The following is a 16,668-nucleotide window of genomic DNA, read 5'->3' as shown; positions in this document are numbered from 1 at the left end:
TCTGTTTCGACATATTGAGATTCCAAACGGATAGAAAGTACAAAGCTGACAATAAAAAATAAATAAATTAAAAGTGTAAAGTTTTTGATTCTATCTTCTGTCATGAGGACAGCAACATCTCTGTGTGTCATCAAGGCTTTTAATTTATTTATTTACTCGCTGCCTGACGGTAAGAGAAAACGGTGTCAAGCCTGATAGGTCATCAAGTTAAATCCGTTTAGCTTTCCAAGAGGAGGCGGGTAGATGTAGGGAGAGGGGGAGGAGGCGGGAGGCAGGAGGAGGAGGAGGAGGAGGAGGTGGACAGCCCAATATTTTCCAGCTGAAAAACCTCCCGGGAGTATCACAGTACCACGTCTGCAGAGTGAAGAGGAGAGGGGGTCAGGATAGGCTGACGAGAGTCCAGCAGGCAGAGGACAGGAGGAGACAGAGAGCTTTCATTTGTGTGGAAACAAAAACCTGCCGCAACATCTGGAGCAAAGCGCAGGCTGAACTCGGACAGCCCAGCAAGCCCCCTCTTTACTTCCTGCCTTCAGGAACGACAGCGAAGTTGATAACCGTGCGCAAAAAAAAAAAAAAAAAAAAAAAATCAGTTTAAAAAAACCCTCCCAAGAATGCACAGACCGGAGATTTATCAGTTGAAATAACGCGAGTTTGAAGTTGCGGACAGGCGCGTTTTTTATTTTTTTAATTATTCAGTTCGTCGAGCCAAGTCGGTCAAGGTGCCTTGTTTTCTTCTTTCCACCCGCAGACGATGTTTTGACAAAGTAAAAAAAGAAAGAAAGAAAGAAAAACAGGGGGAAGATTGTGCAGGAACATCTGCCAAAGTTAGGTGTCCGTTTCTTTTTTCTTTTCTTTTTTTTTTTTTTTTTTTCGTGGGTGAAGTGATGATACCAGAGGTGAGGCCGGTGGTCCGGCTGCTGCTGCTGGCAGTGGTCTGGGAGTTGAGAGCGCATGGAGCGACGCAGCGGCACGTCAACCCGGAGGTGAGGAAAAAAACAAAACAAAACAAAAATCAAGCATAAAACACTCCGATTCATTTACTTACATCCGCATTGGGTAAGACAACACAAGCCTTAATTAAAAGAGTAAACAATATGCGAACTGATAAAATCTAATTAGTGTGGAGAAATATTGCCAGAGGGAATGGAGATCACAAATCGGTGCTCAGGAAATACGAGAGTGACGAATTCAGATTATCTTTATTGTCATTCAACGTAGCAATCGGAGATGCTCTGCAGAACGAAACGATGATGCATATTAGGTCACAACTATAACAGAATATAAAGATAAATAACAGGATGAAAACCAGGTAAAAATAAAAAATAAGGAGGTTGCATAAACAGAAGTGGAAACTTTTGCAATTGTTGTAAGAAATGCGTAAGCAACAGCATGTGCAAAACAGTAGAAAACATGTAGATAAAATCGTATTATAGTCTTAGGTTACGTACAACTACAGAGGTAAATGTTCAGTGCTTCATAAATGTATTCGCACCAGTTTAACATTTCATGTTATAATTAAAAATGTGACTTGAATTCAATCCTCGCTTGTCTGACACTGCTAAATGAAAACATAGCATACTTTTTTTTTTTAAGTCTTGCCGCTAACTCTCCCTTGGAGTTGGGTCTTAAATTTGACGTTGCCACTTAAACACATGGACTTGTGCTGATCCAAACCGCTCCCCTTTTTATCTGGCTGGATATTTAGGTTTGTTGTTCTGCAGGAAGATGAACCTTCACCCCAGTCTAAAGTTTTCTGCAGCCTCTATCAGCTTTTCTTCCAGGATTGCCCTTTATTTAGCTCAACTTCCCTTCCCATGCCAAAGAAAAGCCTCCCCGCAGCATCATTCTGCCACTGTCATGTTTTACTATGTGCTTCATCATAAATAACCTGAGTTTTGGTCTCATAGCACTAGAGTTTTGTCCTCTACGTTAAATTTTTACGTCCTTCTTTAAAAAACTCTTTTGCTTCTTGGCACTCTACTACACTAGATCCATAGTCTGTCGTGTGAGTTCCTGTCAGGGGCGACCTTCGTTCTCTTCTACAACAATCAGGATTTGTTTGTGAATCCGTTTGCGTAAACACCTTCTCAGGCCGGGAATCAAAGCAATCCGTTTGACAGCTTTGTGTTTCAGTACATATTCTAACGGGTAATGATTTCTGTGGCAAGATGGGAAAGGCTTTGACCCTGGGTTAGGGGAAACAGCCCATAATGATGATAGCCTCATAAAAACACACACACACACACAAAAAATGCTGAGAGGGCAAAAACGCGAGGAGCAAAAGACGGAAGAAATGTGCAAGTAATGCATGAAGTTGTATTGTGGTTTGGGTCAGAGACGAAGGCATTTCTTTCCTTTTTTTAATTGAAGGAGGGGTTGTGAGATGCGGGGGCAGTTCTGCTCGCAGGATATGAAATGTAGGCTAATTGTTGACATATGTCAAAAATTAGGTCTGAGCTGGGGTGAGGTGGGTTTTCACAATCTGGGGGGTTTGACGGATCTCAGCAAATTCATCTGTGAAGGATCTAAATTTCCTCCAGAAAGCCACAATTTAGTTTAGATGTCTCTGGCACGACCCGATCCTATTTGTTTAGATTCTTCTGTGATGTGTTTATCTGCAGAATTCCCATGGAGCCACGGGGGAAGTTCAGTGTTAATTCAAGGAAGTGACTCGGTTGTGATACTTGCACACCTGTTTCCTTCAGTACCATCAGCAAATGCAGAGCGAGCGCGGGGAAGGCCGTTGTTTTCACCACAAATGCGATCCATGATTTATGAAGATTTCTCCAAAAATTTTAGCAGCGCCAATCGTCTCTGTAATATCTGCATCCTGCCTGCGGTCTGCGAGGAATTGGAGCTGCAGCCGTGCCAGTGGAAAAAAACAGAGTTCAGTTACTGTATTGACCTACATTAGGCTGGAGGCTTGAAAGACTGAGCTGCAAAATGTAAACTAAGACGGCAACCGGTGTTTTCCAAATGTTTTAGTACCTCAAACCCTTTTTTTCACGTTTCTGGATGGTTTTTACTCGTACATATACATAAATACATTAGGAAATTGCATGAAATGGTATCTTAGGTTGAATGCCGTTCTACTTTGACACCTCAAAATAAAATCCAGAGCAACCGGTTAATGTCAGCGGTCAGCAGAGTCCACTTGTGTATTAATTAATAAAGCCAGCTGTTCTTTGAAGACATCAGAGGTTTGTTGGATGAGATTAGAGAACAAGCAGAATCATGCAGACCAAAGAAGACACCAAGTAGGTGGAGAAGGTTGGATCTGGCCATGATGGAGTGGCATTTACTGAAAAAAACTACAAAAATCAATTTTCCGTTTTCCACAAGACGTGTAGGGAAAGGTTCTCTGGTGAGCTGAAACAGAAATGAACGTTTTTGGCATCCAAGAATAGTGAAGCATCTTGCTAATCCTTAAGCCTTAGATTGGGGCGGAGGTTCACGACTCTAAACATGGTGCTTTGGAACAAAGCACACTCTTGTTTGAATGGCCCAGTCAAAGTTCAGACCCAAACCCAATTTAGAATTGGTGGCAAGACTTAAGAACGGACGTGCACAGATAGTCCAAATGAACTTGAACTATTTTGCCAACAATCATGAGCAACACCTTCAGTCTCTTGAAGTGCAAAGCACATAGAAATCTACCTCCAAAAAGATCTACAGCTGGAACAGCAGCGAGCCGTGATTCTAGACGTTACTGACTGGAGGGATAAACGCAGGCGTTCTGAAATTAATGTGCTTTGCAAAGGCACAGTTGGTCTCATGTTGCAATTCAACTTTAGTTACTTTAGTCTGGTGACAGGATTTGTAAACACACATCAAAGTGATTATATCATCACCTTCGTTACATTTGGTGATGGCAACATTATGCTACAGGGAAGCTTTTGATATATTGTGCTCCTTACTTTACTAATACACTTTCCAACAGTCATTTAACTTGTTGCTAACTCCTTCATAAATGTGCTCATTTTTGTGTTATTTTTGAACTGCATATTAACTCAGTAAACAGCAATGTCCAACTGAATTTTAGCAGGAAATGCTGCATGACAAAGATTTCCTGAATGAAACTGTTAAACGTAAACGATCTATTTTGAAGCCCTAAGGACATAAAATTGTTAATTTTTTGCAGACAAATCTTTAGGATTATTGTTACCATCATGAGCATGTTGAACATGTCTGACACAAACATACCTTAAAAGCAGCAGGAACAAAATTAACCATCAAAGAAAAAAAAAAACTCGGTTAAGTCTAATGAAGAAAGACTCAAGTTTCCGTGGACTTCTTGTTTTGTCCATTGTGGGCATTTACGATTCCTCTGCAGTTTTCTCAATCAGGCCAGTAGGTGTATGTTGGTCAGTGACATAAACACCTGGAGATAGTGTGGCAAAAAATGCCACTTCCTGTGGTCGGCGGTGAAGGAAGGAAGTGGCCAACTTCAATCCAAAACCACCGTGCTGTGTCAGCAGCACCCACCAACTTTCAGGACGCACGCACATCCGTGTCTGCACAAACACACGAAAACGTCTGCAAGCTGAGATCATCAACTATAAAGGATAACAGTCATGAAACGACATGATGAGGACAGTAAAGGGGCTTGTTGCAGGCCATGAGAAAGGAAGGCATTGTGATGCATTGAGGGAGTGAGGCAATGTGCAGGGGAAAAAAAAGAAGAAAAATGAAGCAGTTGTCTTGCTGCATTAGACAGGATGTACATCAGTTACGCATGTGTGAATAAAACCAACTCCTTTTGCTTGTAAATGCAGTTCAGGACAATTTGGAGGAGCAAATTTATGCTAACTCCATGTTGGAAAAGGGGGTAAGAAGGAGAAAAGGAAGGAGGTCTGGATGGTTTTCAGACCAAGCCATTGTTTAAATCTTAACCTGTTAGCTAAATGGCAACTTCCTGGAGGAAAACCAGGAGGGGTCCCAGGATATGAGCAACCACTTAAACAAATTACCTCATCTCCTGAATGTAAAAGAAAAGCCCTTTAACAATGCTTTGCCATTGATATTTGCCTGGCATTTGCTTTTTTTGCTCATAAAAGACTGCTGTACGTCATATGCGTGCCAGCAGCAGATAGCAGATGGGGAATCCCAGGAGTCTATATGTGTGTCAATGAGGTCTTTTGTAAAGATGGGGAAGAAGTCACAAACGCCTCAGCTTTGCTTCAAGCAAATCTTTATAGAGCAGGGAAACATTTATGCCATTTCTGCAGGCTTGTGGTGAACACACCTGCCCACACACGATCAAATCCTGTAATGGACAGTTGCAAGGAAATTGGAAGATATAATTTCACGTCATTTTACACAATCCTGCCACCCTCTGTATAGAGGAAGGGAGGTGTAATAAGCAGATGTGAGTGCTCTGTTTACCCTGCATGCCTCAGAGGGACTCCCATCATCAGTAACCAGAGTTTCTCTCCGTTGGCATTTAGCTAACGGAACAACTGAGCAACTGTCCTTCTTGCTCCCTTTCTCATCCTATGCAACATAAACGCTCCACTGACTGAGTTGGAGTGTATATAAACATAAAAAACTTATTTTACCTGGGTCTACATGTGGAATAAAATGTACATTTTGGGAAGCGTCAAGTCCTGTCACATCTATGAGTCTCTGATTTGTATGGTGTGTATGCATTGAGGTGAAGGGTGCAAAGTTTAGAGAGTCAAACTACTCGAGGTTCAGTACGTTCCCTGTCTCATCAACATCAAATTTCTTTTAACTATACTAAAGGATTGCAAAGATATAAAGGAAGAGGTCCCTAAATCGTCATGCCGAGGTGACTCAGTTGTCATCAGCGCAGACAGAGTGTCTGCATACCATAGCATGAGATTAGGTTATGCTTTTCATTCTCTGCAACATTTCAGGAGTATTTGCTTAAATTTAGTAGAAGTTGTATTAATGCTTGATGGCGATGTTTGTAAAATGGTTTGACTACTCTCTGTGGACATCTAGTGCAGTGATGATATGGTGTGTTCCTGTTGGAGACTCCATCCAACTGGCATAATATTTTATTGGCATGCAAAACGGGAATTCCTGACTCTTGAAATACACTGGTCAGCAAATAATGTGGTGATATTGCATCTCATAGTTGCCAACATATCCAACAAATCTGATGAAACTTGGCTAACAGGTAATCACGTCACTTATGCTACAGTAACAGATGATGATTATAGAAGTGCTATTTACTAAAGGTTGCATAGTTTTCTATGCAATGGAAATACGGTGCAGGTAAAATGATAGTGTCTCTCGAATCATGGGTGACATTACATCAAAAAAGGAGCATTACATTGTTGGAAACTCAGTTATTCCTTTAGAAAAAGTTCCTTGTGGATAACAGAAAACATGATCAACTAATTTGACGAAGAACATAAAAGCCAATAGATCAAATGCCCCAGTTTTATTTAGAGTACATAACAACAATCAGGCATGTTGTAAGAAGTTTGGTCAGGCCTTTAAAAAGCGCAGGAACTAAAAATCAAAAGACTGTATAATCCCTACATGTCTCTTCTTATCCCACTGTAAATGCTGACCACTTCCTCTTCCCGTTCTGCTTTCGTTACCAAATCTGTATGCGCTCTCAGAAATAGCAGTGTGTGACACTGAATAAGACTTTGTGAAGTAACCTGAGGAGCTCATGAATGCCTTAAAGTTAAAACAAGTGTTCTCTGTCATTCATGAGCCAGTTTTTCTCTGAGCTGAGGCCAGTATTATGGGATGGGGGTAGCATGGGCTCTCCTTTGATTTCAGAAGACGTACGTCGCATACTGACGACAAACTGTAGGGCTCGTTGTGATTCCTATCTGCGTTATCTGGACTCATGTAAAATTCATCTTTTTCTTGTTGCGCTCCACTCTTTCTTTCCCACTCTCGGAGCCGTGCTGTAACAGAAACAAACAGTGGGTCTTTATGTGTCCACAGTGGTGAGTCAGAACCAGAAAGAACTCATTCAGGGGTGAAGTCTAAACACTAAGACCTCCATGTCTTGCTAGGGTATACAGTGGAGGCAACATTGGACCTTGGAGGACCTAAAACCTGCCGTTCTGCTCTTGCCAGATCTCAGCCAAGGTGCATGAGCATATTTAACATAAAGCTAAAAAAAATAAATAGACCTGCAGCTCATTCAGATGGCGGCTATGCTATTAAAACGTGTCTACAGAGTTTCTGGGATGATGCTGCAGCATTGCAGAAGAGCCAGGACATTGCTAGAACAGTACTAGGAGCTAGAACAGTGTTAGGCTAACACAGAAGTGCTAGCTTGAAGAAGTATTTGCCTTGGATAAACCAGCATTAGACTACATTGATGCCATGTTAAGGCAGTGCCGAGCGGTGCTTGACTAAAGTGGTTCTAGGCTACTGGAATGCACGGCTAAAGCTACATGAGGCTAAACTTGTTTTAGAGTGCAGCAGTGCTAGGCTAAAGCAGTGCTACATTAAGTTAGCTTTATATTATAAATATTGCTAGTGTTAAATCATAACAACAGAGATTAGTGCTAGGCTAGGTTAAAGCAATTGTTGGCCAAAAGGGTTCAAGGTTATAGCAATGCAAGGCTAAAACAGTACGATGCTATGCTAGGCTATAGCTGTGTTAGGTTGAATCAATTCTACGCTGCATTTGTGCTGTTCTACACCAATTTAAAGATAAAACAGTGAAAGGCTAAAGCAGTGCTAGTTAAAAACAGTGCAAAGCTAAACTAATTCAAGTCTATAGTATTGTTAGGTTAAAGTAGTTCCAGGCTAAAATGAAGCTACGTTACAGCAGTCCAAGGCTATCATCCTTCAAGCAGTGGCAGGCTGAAGCAGTTCCTGACTAAAAAATAAAAAATAAAACACTTATGGTTAATTTAATTTCATCTAATTTCTTTAGCTTATTATTGAATTTTATTGGAGATGAAGAGTCCAGACTATTTAAGATGTTTTGAAGCGATTGAGGACATCCATAAATCTGCTACGTCATAGTTTTGCAAAATGTTTGAGTGGACAGGGCGTTAAATGCAGCACAATGTCAGCGGAAAACGGGGGAAAAAAAGGCGAATAAAAACATTTTGAATTTACTATTAGCAACCAATATCCTACAAAGCAAAAAAATTAGCTGGTCAGGGTGTGGTTCCTTACGATTATTTAGCAAATGGGTTTTCCATAAAAGTGGGGTAAGGGAGCCGAGGGAATGGAGTGAGATGAGGAAAGGACAGAGACGTTAACGAAGGGGAGTTTGACTCTGAGGTTTGGATGCGGCTCAGGAGAAATTCCCAGTTAAATTACTGACTGACGCTGCTGCTCAACTGGAGACATCGACTGGGGTTTGCCCAGGGCCTGACTCTCACCCTGGGACACTCCCTTGCTCTCTGCTCTTCTGCCTCTGCTATTCTCTTTTTCTCTCCACACTGCCCTTACCCACAGCTCTGAAACCCCACCATTCAAAACAAATGACCTTGTGCAATTGTTTGCCTCAAATCAAACTACTTCATGCAAGGATTCAAATACAGTATATTTGAGACATAAAAGAGACCACCTAACCACAGCCGAGATCACAGGGTGACTGCGTACAGCACAAATGTAATTTACCATTGTTTGGACAGGCCTCTGTGTTATTTTCTTGGTTCTGGTTTAAAAGGCAAAGGGTGAAGGAGAATCTCTGTGGGAGAAGCAAAGCTGGCTCAGATGCCAAACTAGCACAGAATAACTTAAAACTTTAATAATCAACCTCTTGAGGTGATTTGTATGAATTCCAACCCCTGTGGCTGTTTGTCGAAACCCAAACTGCCCTTATTAGAGGTTTCGCTCTGCATTAGTGCACATATCCACTGGGGTGAGTCATGTTGATGGTTGAATAGCATTTGGCTTTAATAATTAACTGGAAACTGGCCAAGCGCTTAGAAATGGTGCAACTCCTCCAGGCTAGAAAACACGGAGAAAAATAATTTAAGAGCTCATTTTTGGTTGTCAGAGCAGAATGTGTTTTTGCTGCAGCCACATAAAAACTTCCTGAACTTGTACTCCTTGTAGCTGCCCTCGTCTCGTACGGTACCGTCCACCCGGCAGGGTCATCAACAAAAATGAGCTGAAATGTGTTTTTATTTCTTAATTATGTTTTATCTTAGATAAAAACAGGAATTTGTGTGTGTGTGTGTGTGCTTTTCATGAGAAATCTCATGAATTTTCTCTTTTTTTATTTTGCTAGTCATGGCTGCAGCAGTACGGCTATCTTCCCCCAGGAGATCTGAGGACCCACTCCCTTCGCTCCCCTCAGTCCGTCTCCTCAGCCATCGCCACAATGCAGAGGTTCTACGGACTCACAGTAACCGGTGCCATCGACGAGAATACGATCACGTCAGTACCAATAAATAGAGCAACGCACAAAACATGACAGGTGCTATTTCTGACTTTGAGCTGAATGTTGCTTTTGTTTTAGTCTTTGTTTTTTTTCCCTCTCTCTCACAGGGCCATGAAGCGGCCACGCTGTGGGGTGCCGGATAAGTTTGGAGCTGAGCTGAAGAGCAACTTAAGGAGGAAGCGTTACGCCATCCAGAACCTGAAGTGGCAGAAGAACCACATCACCTTTTCGTAAGTTAACGAAGCCCTGAGTGGGCCAGATGAAGCCATTTTTAAGTGGAAGAAATAATAGACATAATTGAGCGAATGGGGTGTACGAGTAATCTTTCTTGAAATCCCAATCAAATTCGCGCTCTGTGCAGCATCCAGAACTACACCCCGAAGGTGGGCGAGTACGAGACCTACGAGGCCATCAGGAAGGCCTTCAAGGTGTGGGAGAGCGTCACCCCGCTCCGCTTCCAGGAAATCCCCTACAGCCACATACGGGACAAAGTTGAGGAGTTTGCAGACATAATGTTATACTTTGCGGAGGGTTTCCACGGCGACAGCAGTCCTTTCGACGGCGAGGGGGGCTTCCTGGCGCACGCCTACTTTCCTGGCAATGGCATCGGAGGAGACACTCACTTTGACGCAGCCGAGCCGTGGACAACTGGAAACCAGGATCTGTACGGTGAGGCTCCGAGATGCCTGAAGTAAAAGGAGGACTTTTTTGATCTCTGTATAGATTCTCTGAAATCTGATGAAACATGAAAATGTTTAAATGTTGGGAGTGACTTGTTTGTTCAGAGTCTAGGCCTTTCTTCCTTTTTGCTGTCACAAGCAGAACCTGGTGCAGGTCCAGACTCGTGTCAGAACTTTTGAGGTAGATGAGGCTCGGAGGAATGTGCTTATTTTCGAAGTGCGGAAACCACAGAAATGTCCACTGTCAGCTGTTCAAGTCAAACTTGTATTCACATGACTTTGGTCCAATTTTATTTTGATCCACCGATGCGATGTGAAATAATAGCGTGCTTTTGAGTCATCTCTAAATGAGGGAGCAGTTCTGTTTCCTCCTTCTCCCGTCTAAAACTTCGCCGCACCAGAATAAATGCTTCACTCTTCCTCAAAAATGAAGCGGTCGGTGTAACGAGTCTTTGTCTTCCAGGGAATGACGTCTTCCTCGTGGCGGTGCACGAACTGGGCCACGCTCTGGGTCTCGAGCACTCCAACGACCCGTCGGCCATCATGGCTCCGTTCTACCAGTGGATGGACACGGACAACTTCCAGCTTCCTGATGATGATCGCAGGGGCATACAGCAACTTTACGGTGTGTTGCAGGCACAAACTACTGTACACTTTTTTTTTTTGCTGTCCTTATTAATGACCTGAAACCAAAACAACTTGCCAGCTCCCCAAAGCCCTGCTAAAAATTTCAACTAGAATTCTCTTCTGTCCCTGAAGAATTGGTAAAAATATAAAAAGTATAAAAAACGAAAAAAAGGGCCGGGTGAAAACGCCAACCAGAGAAGGTGCCAAATCTGACCTTAATGGAAGAGTGACAAGTAGAAAGGGAATAAGCAATAAGAAGGGACAGGTAGACAGTGTTCTTTCTGGTTAATGAGGTCAGACTTGATGTTTTTTGACCACATAACATGCAGAACTCTATGTAGAAAAACTAATACTGCACAACTCCCTGAACACGCTGTTCCCCATACTGAAACACAGTGGCAACAGTCCCAGGTTTTAATGTTGCTCTTCTTCTGCAACAGCAAGGAAGCCACTCAGAGTTGACCAGTTGAATTATATATGGGGCAATCCTGGGAGAAGTCCAGTTAGAAGTTGTGAAAGACCTATGGCCTCCAGAAGGACTGCAACCTTGAAAGTACAGCTATAGTTGCATAGATGTAATGCATGCTTTGTGTATTTGGTTGGCCCAGTCGGAGACCAAACCCAGATCCAATTAAGAATCTGTGGTGAGAGTTGAAAATAGATGGCCATGCTATCACACTTAGCTTGAGCTCTCAAAGAGCACAGAAATGAGTTTCTGTGTGTTTTAGAGCAGGTAGAAACAGAAGACTTGCAACGGCTCTGAATACAAATGAATGCCACAGTTTTTTAGATTTCCATTTGTGAAAAAAATTTTGCCAACCACTTCACAACGATTGTAAAGTGGTTGACAACGATTGTAAAGTGGTTGGCACTTTACAATCGTGCCAACCACGATACTTTGCAGTTCCAAGGTATCTGCAGGTTTCAGCAACTCAAATTTAAGATGTTTTAAGACATTTTTAATTCAACCTTGAGTTAAAATTTGAGATGACTATGAATATTGGGATGGTTTGGGGATCCGACTAAATTACAATCAAGCACAGTACAAACAATCAAACTTCTGGTGTTTGTTTGGAGCAGCTTTATGCTTCGCACACTGCATCTGGCTCTCCACAGTAGTGCCGAGTTTAAAAGTTTTTTAACAGAATGCACGTAGCCTTGAATCAGTGGCAAAAGCAAAGGTTGTTCAGCCAACTGGCCATAAATTTGTACTTGCACATAGAAATTTAAAAATGCATTACAAACTAGTTAGGGGTAGCCTCAACTGCCTCGAGTCACAGAGTGAAGATGTCGGTGCGCGACTCAAACTTTTGCCTGACAGGAAAATTAGTTGAGGGGAAAAAAAACCTAGATAGTCATCTGATGACAAAATTTAAGACTTGTGATTAAAGTATTTTAGACAAAATTACCTTAAAAAAAATCATCTTGGATACATGAATTTCAGACTTTTAAAGACTTTTAAGGATGCACGGATATCCTGAGTTTGTGGCAAACTGCAGAAATGTTATTTTTACGGCACTGTGACTTAAAAACTGAAATTACAATTTGGTTTTCTGATAGATTAAGATGTCTTTGTGCTCCATTAGGGACTTCATCAGGTCTGCCACCCCCTCCATTGACACCGCACCCACCTGACCACAACCCTCAGCCCACCTACTCACCAGACAAACCTCACTTTGGTCCCGACATCTGCGATGGACACTTTGACACCATCGGGATCTTTAGAGGAGAAATGTTTGTCTTCAAGGTGAGATCCTATAAAAACTCCCTGATTTTGATTGTTTTTATTTACTCTTGGTCCACTATAAAGCTAAGTCTTTTTTGTTTTACATTTCAGGACAAATGGTTCTGGCGAGTTCGCAACAGCCGAGTGTTGGATGGATACCCCATGCCAATTGGTCACTTTTGGAGAGGATTACCCACTCACGTAAATTCTGCTTTTGAAAACGAAGAGGGGAAATTTGTTTTCTTCAAAGGTCAGCCAACATACAGAGAGTAAAAATTTTTTTGTGTAATCACTTGATGGCTAACAGTGTACATGTCTCTATCTCTCTGCAGGGGACAAGTATTGGGTGTTTAGCGAGTCTATTCTTGACTCTGGTTACCCCAAGTATCTGAAGGAAATGGGCTCTGGACTTCCCAAGGATCGGATAGACGCTGCTCTCTTCTACACTCCCAACGGACAGACATTTTTCTTCCGAGCTAACAAGTTAGTCAACATCTGCGTGTGGCCGGTTGTGTGTGCATCTAAAATAAATAAGAGCTCCAGTTAAAATGGTGGCAGTTCAAAGGAAAACCCCTCTTTTCCCACTTCCCTAAGACATGATTGATTGTTGTCCTTACAGGGTTTAAACAAGAAAAGTAAATGACTAACTGTGAATTTAAAAAAACTGATTCTTGTGTAAACACTAAAATAAACTAAACCCTTAATCAAAAGCCGTTGGTATAAACCCCGTAACCCCTACAAAAGTCAGTCATAGGTGTAGTAAGCCACCTACGTTGTGGCACAGGCCTCAACATGAGATGCAGGCAGCAAAGATTTCCTTTCTTTTGTGCATTTCTACAGTTCTGCAAAATGACAACAGGGAGGCTTTTTCTGTGCTTACAGGGAGTTTTAATGCAAGGTTCTGTGAAGTATTGCAGAAAGTTTGTAGAAAAGTGAAGGAACAATCATCAGTGGAGGACTACCGTTGTCCCAAATATGAGCTTTTTAAAACAACTCAAGCTGAAAATGTCAATACCCGTTGAATAAAATACTTTATATTAGCCATGTACAATGCCACAAGCAACCACTGTTGACTTTGCTGCTGTTCCTTCAATCACTCACCGCTGCAACCTTTAATTAGCTGAGGATGCCGGTTGCAAACTTTGGGATTTTGAGACAGGTGGTCAATTGTGCATCATCGTCAAAATCAATTAGTCGACATCATTTCTTACAGTGACAAATTATTCGGTTGTCGCTTGTGAAAGTGGTAATATTCAATGGCGCAGCATTTTGACCCAGAGATTTTCAGGTGACGTTATTTAATCCTCTATACAGCTAGCCGTTAGCCTTCAATCTGTCTACTGTGAGAAACAGAGCCATTAAACTCAACAATGGATCCAAACTCTCACATTACGCTAATCGCAGAGAAACTCAGGCATGGATTCATCATAAACCCAGTTTGGAATATAAATCAGAGATTGAATTGGGTCAAAACAATTAGTGGTTTTGACCACTAATCAAATACATAATAGTTTTTCTGGGACTTCAAGTCCGACTTGAAATGATGAAATAATTCATTTTACAAGCTCTATTCAAATTACTAAAACCAGGTCTTGTACGGTTTAATTTAACTTCTGTGTAGTGTGTCAAAAAAAAAAAAAGAAAAAGAGAAAAAAACAATGTTGAACAAAATATTTTACAAGAGTGTTTAAAACCACCATCCAATATAATAAACACAGCAAAACATAAAAAACAAATGCAGTAATACTGTAATCAGTAATATTGACCCAAAACAAGCTAAAACAAGCAGTAATGACCTGATGAAGACCTGAGGATACTCACATTTAACTGAATGAAAACAAATGTAAAGTTTACCAGGTGAAATTTAAGACAGGATAGATTAATAAGTTTGAATAAAGTTGCGTATATTTCATATTTTAGAGGGTGCCACTACAAAGATATTTTTCTTATTCTTTTCTTTTGGAAACAGAAAACAATTAGATGTACACCCTAATAAAACTCCCCCCTTTTAGACCAAAAGAACATTAAAGTCTAAATGAGAGAAGGAGATCGATTGGGTTGAAGTCAGTAGTTGTGTCTAAAAGAACTAAAACATCTAATCGTGCTTAGTGAACAGTTACAAGAAGATCATGAAAACTTCTTCAAAGGCTGGATTTGTGTTATGTGAGCAAATTAAACTTTACCCAAACACTGTCATTAACAAGACAAGTTTGGCCTAGACCGAGGGCAATCTTTTACAATTAAACAGAAAAAGTAATTTAGATGGTAACCTATAGTTAGAAAGACCATTTGAATCATGGCAAGGATGTTCAATCAAAAAACAAACAAAAAAAAAAAAAACACTAAGTAAGGGAAGATTGTTCTGGCATGACTAATCCCACTAATTATCTAATTCAGGGTCTCTTCCTAAGCAAATTTTACGTCCTATCCAACGTATGTTTGAAGTCAGCATTCAAGTTTTGGTGTAAAACGTTTCAGTTTTGAAGATGTGTGTGTGAGTAGTAACTTACAGCAAATGTATTTCCTTTGCTTCCTGTTCCTCAGATATTACCGTTTCAATGAAGACTCGAGAAGAGTTGAAGACGGTTACCCCAAATCTATCGACATGTGGCAGGGCGTTCCAGAGAACATCAAGGCAGCCTTTATGAGTAAAGATCAAGGTATGGTCAACATGTAATATCAGTTCATGCTTGCTAGTACTTGTCAGATGTTGTTTTTAACATTTCAGTCTTCCGTCCACCAGCGTATACCTACTTCTACAAAGCCAACAAGTACTGGAAATATGACAATCAGAGGATGCGTGTGGAGCCTGGATACCCCAAATCGGCGCTCCGTGACTGGATGGGCTGCCCCAACGAGGACTCCAAGACAGACGGCGGGAGAGGCGGTGGCGGCCACGATAAAGACAAAGAGAAGGAAAGAGAAAGGGAAAAGGAAAAGGGACGGGAGGATAAGGACAGAACTAGAGCTAAAGACAGGGAAACGGAGAATAAGACAGAGACGGAGGAAGAGGTGGATGTGACCATTATTGAGACGAACCAGGGGAATGGAGCAGTGGCTGTGGTGTTGCCACTGTTCCTGCTGGTCTGTGTGATTGCCACATTGGCAGCCTTGGTGTTTTTCCGTATGTACGGCACTCCACGCCGAATCCTGTACTTCCAAAGATCTCTACTAGACAAGGTGTAGGTGGGGGAAGAGCAGAAGGAGCAAGGGAGGAGGGGAATAGGACAAAATGGGAGCAAAAGTTCGACAGATAGCCAATCGAGAGAGAAAGAGCCGAAGGAATAGTGCGAGACTTTTATTTTCAAATAATCCTACCACTGCCTACTTCATCCATCTCTTATCTCTCAACCACTGTGTTTTCCTCTCCTTTTCTCTCCTTCCCGTCCTCCTGTGGTAACTGACGCCAGCTTGTTGCTGTTTGTTTTAGCCGTTTTCAATGTCTTACTCGTAGTATTTGCCAATGGTATGGTTTGTGTTCTCGTGAATTCCCAGTCCCTGCATTTCCACAACGCAGAGTGAAGCATGTTTTCTTTGCATGAGCACCCACCTCCAACCAGTTCCTTCTCTCCTCTTGTTAAGCTTGAGCACACTCAATAAAACACACACACACACGCACACACACACACACACACGAAAGCCACATTCAAATAGTTGTTGCATTTCTTAGTCTTCCACTCAAACAACATGTTGGAGCCAGTTTGGACCATAAAAGGGAAACAAACCATCTGCTTACGTCCTCATAAAACATGACACACACTCACGAGTTCAGTCATTCACAACGGCTGATTCGTTACCTTTATGTTCAGTGATTAATTTTGTCGAGAATGATGTTGTCATTAGCATTATGACTGTTACTATTATTGTTGAATGTTTTTTTTTTCTTTTTTTTTTGTAAATTGACATTAAAACGTCCTGCTGGACAGAGACATACACTTTGGAAAGTGGCCTTAATTTTATACATGTGGGGACAGTGAAGAGGGGAACGGGGCTATGTATGCTTGAAACTTGATTGTTCTTTTTTTTAAATATACATTGACTCTATCTCAAATGAAAATAAATTGAAGATTTAAGAAAAAAATGACTCCTTTTTTTGTCATTGTACTTGAACAGTTTTTTTTAAATTATGGTGCTACATTCCTAGTCAGGGGGTAAAAGTAGTTCAACGGTGACAATAATAGTAGTGATTATGATTATAATGACAACTATTTGGTTTTAACAAGACTGTGTGTACTTCCTCTTTTCCCTTTTTCATTTACATGAATAAAGTAATTTTAAAAGGCTTTCTG

At 41.4% G+C, this 16,668-nt stretch overlaps 2 protein-coding genes across 3 annotated transcripts in view; one reads left to right on the top strand and one right to left on the bottom strand.

Annotated features, from left to right (window-relative positions):
* trim110 (tripartite motif containing 110) overlaps positions 1-16,668 on the bottom strand; it is a 59,181-nt gene that overhangs the window by 25,915 nt on the left and 16,598 nt on the right. Inside the window, exon 1 of one of the 2 annotated variants that reach the window (XM_008432973.3) lies at positions 14,890-14,985. The exons of the other annotated variant lie outside the window; for it this stretch is intronic. The gene's annotated coding sequence lies outside the window, so the exon portion shown is untranslated. Of the gene's footprint in view, positions 1-14,889; positions 14,986-16,668 lie in introns of those variants that run through there. 2 annotated transcript variants of the gene reach the window in all.
* On the top strand, positions 328-16,662 carry mmp14b (matrix metallopeptidase 14b (membrane-inserted)). The gene is made up of 10 exons (XM_008432967.3): positions 328-983; positions 9,194-9,342; positions 9,454-9,576; positions 9,708-10,015; positions 10,490-10,651; positions 12,240-12,400; positions 12,491-12,629; positions 12,712-12,862; positions 14,924-15,039; positions 15,123-16,662. The coding sequence occupies exons 1-10, from the start codon at positions 885-887 to the stop codon at positions 15,563-15,565; spliced, it is 1,851 nt and encodes a 616-aa protein (XP_008431189.1). The 5' UTR covers positions 328-884; the 3' UTR covers positions 15,566-16,662.

This window comes from Poecilia reticulata, chromosome 17 (assembly GCF_904066995.2).
Source record: "Poecilia reticulata chromosome 17, P_reticulata-male-v2, whole genome shotgun sequence".
Lineage (NCBI taxonomy): Eukaryota > Metazoa > Chordata > Actinopteri > Cyprinodontiformes > Poeciliidae > Poecilia > Poecilia reticulata.
Note: the sequence above shows the minus strand (reverse complement) of the source record. Positions and strands in the feature narration are given on the sequence as shown.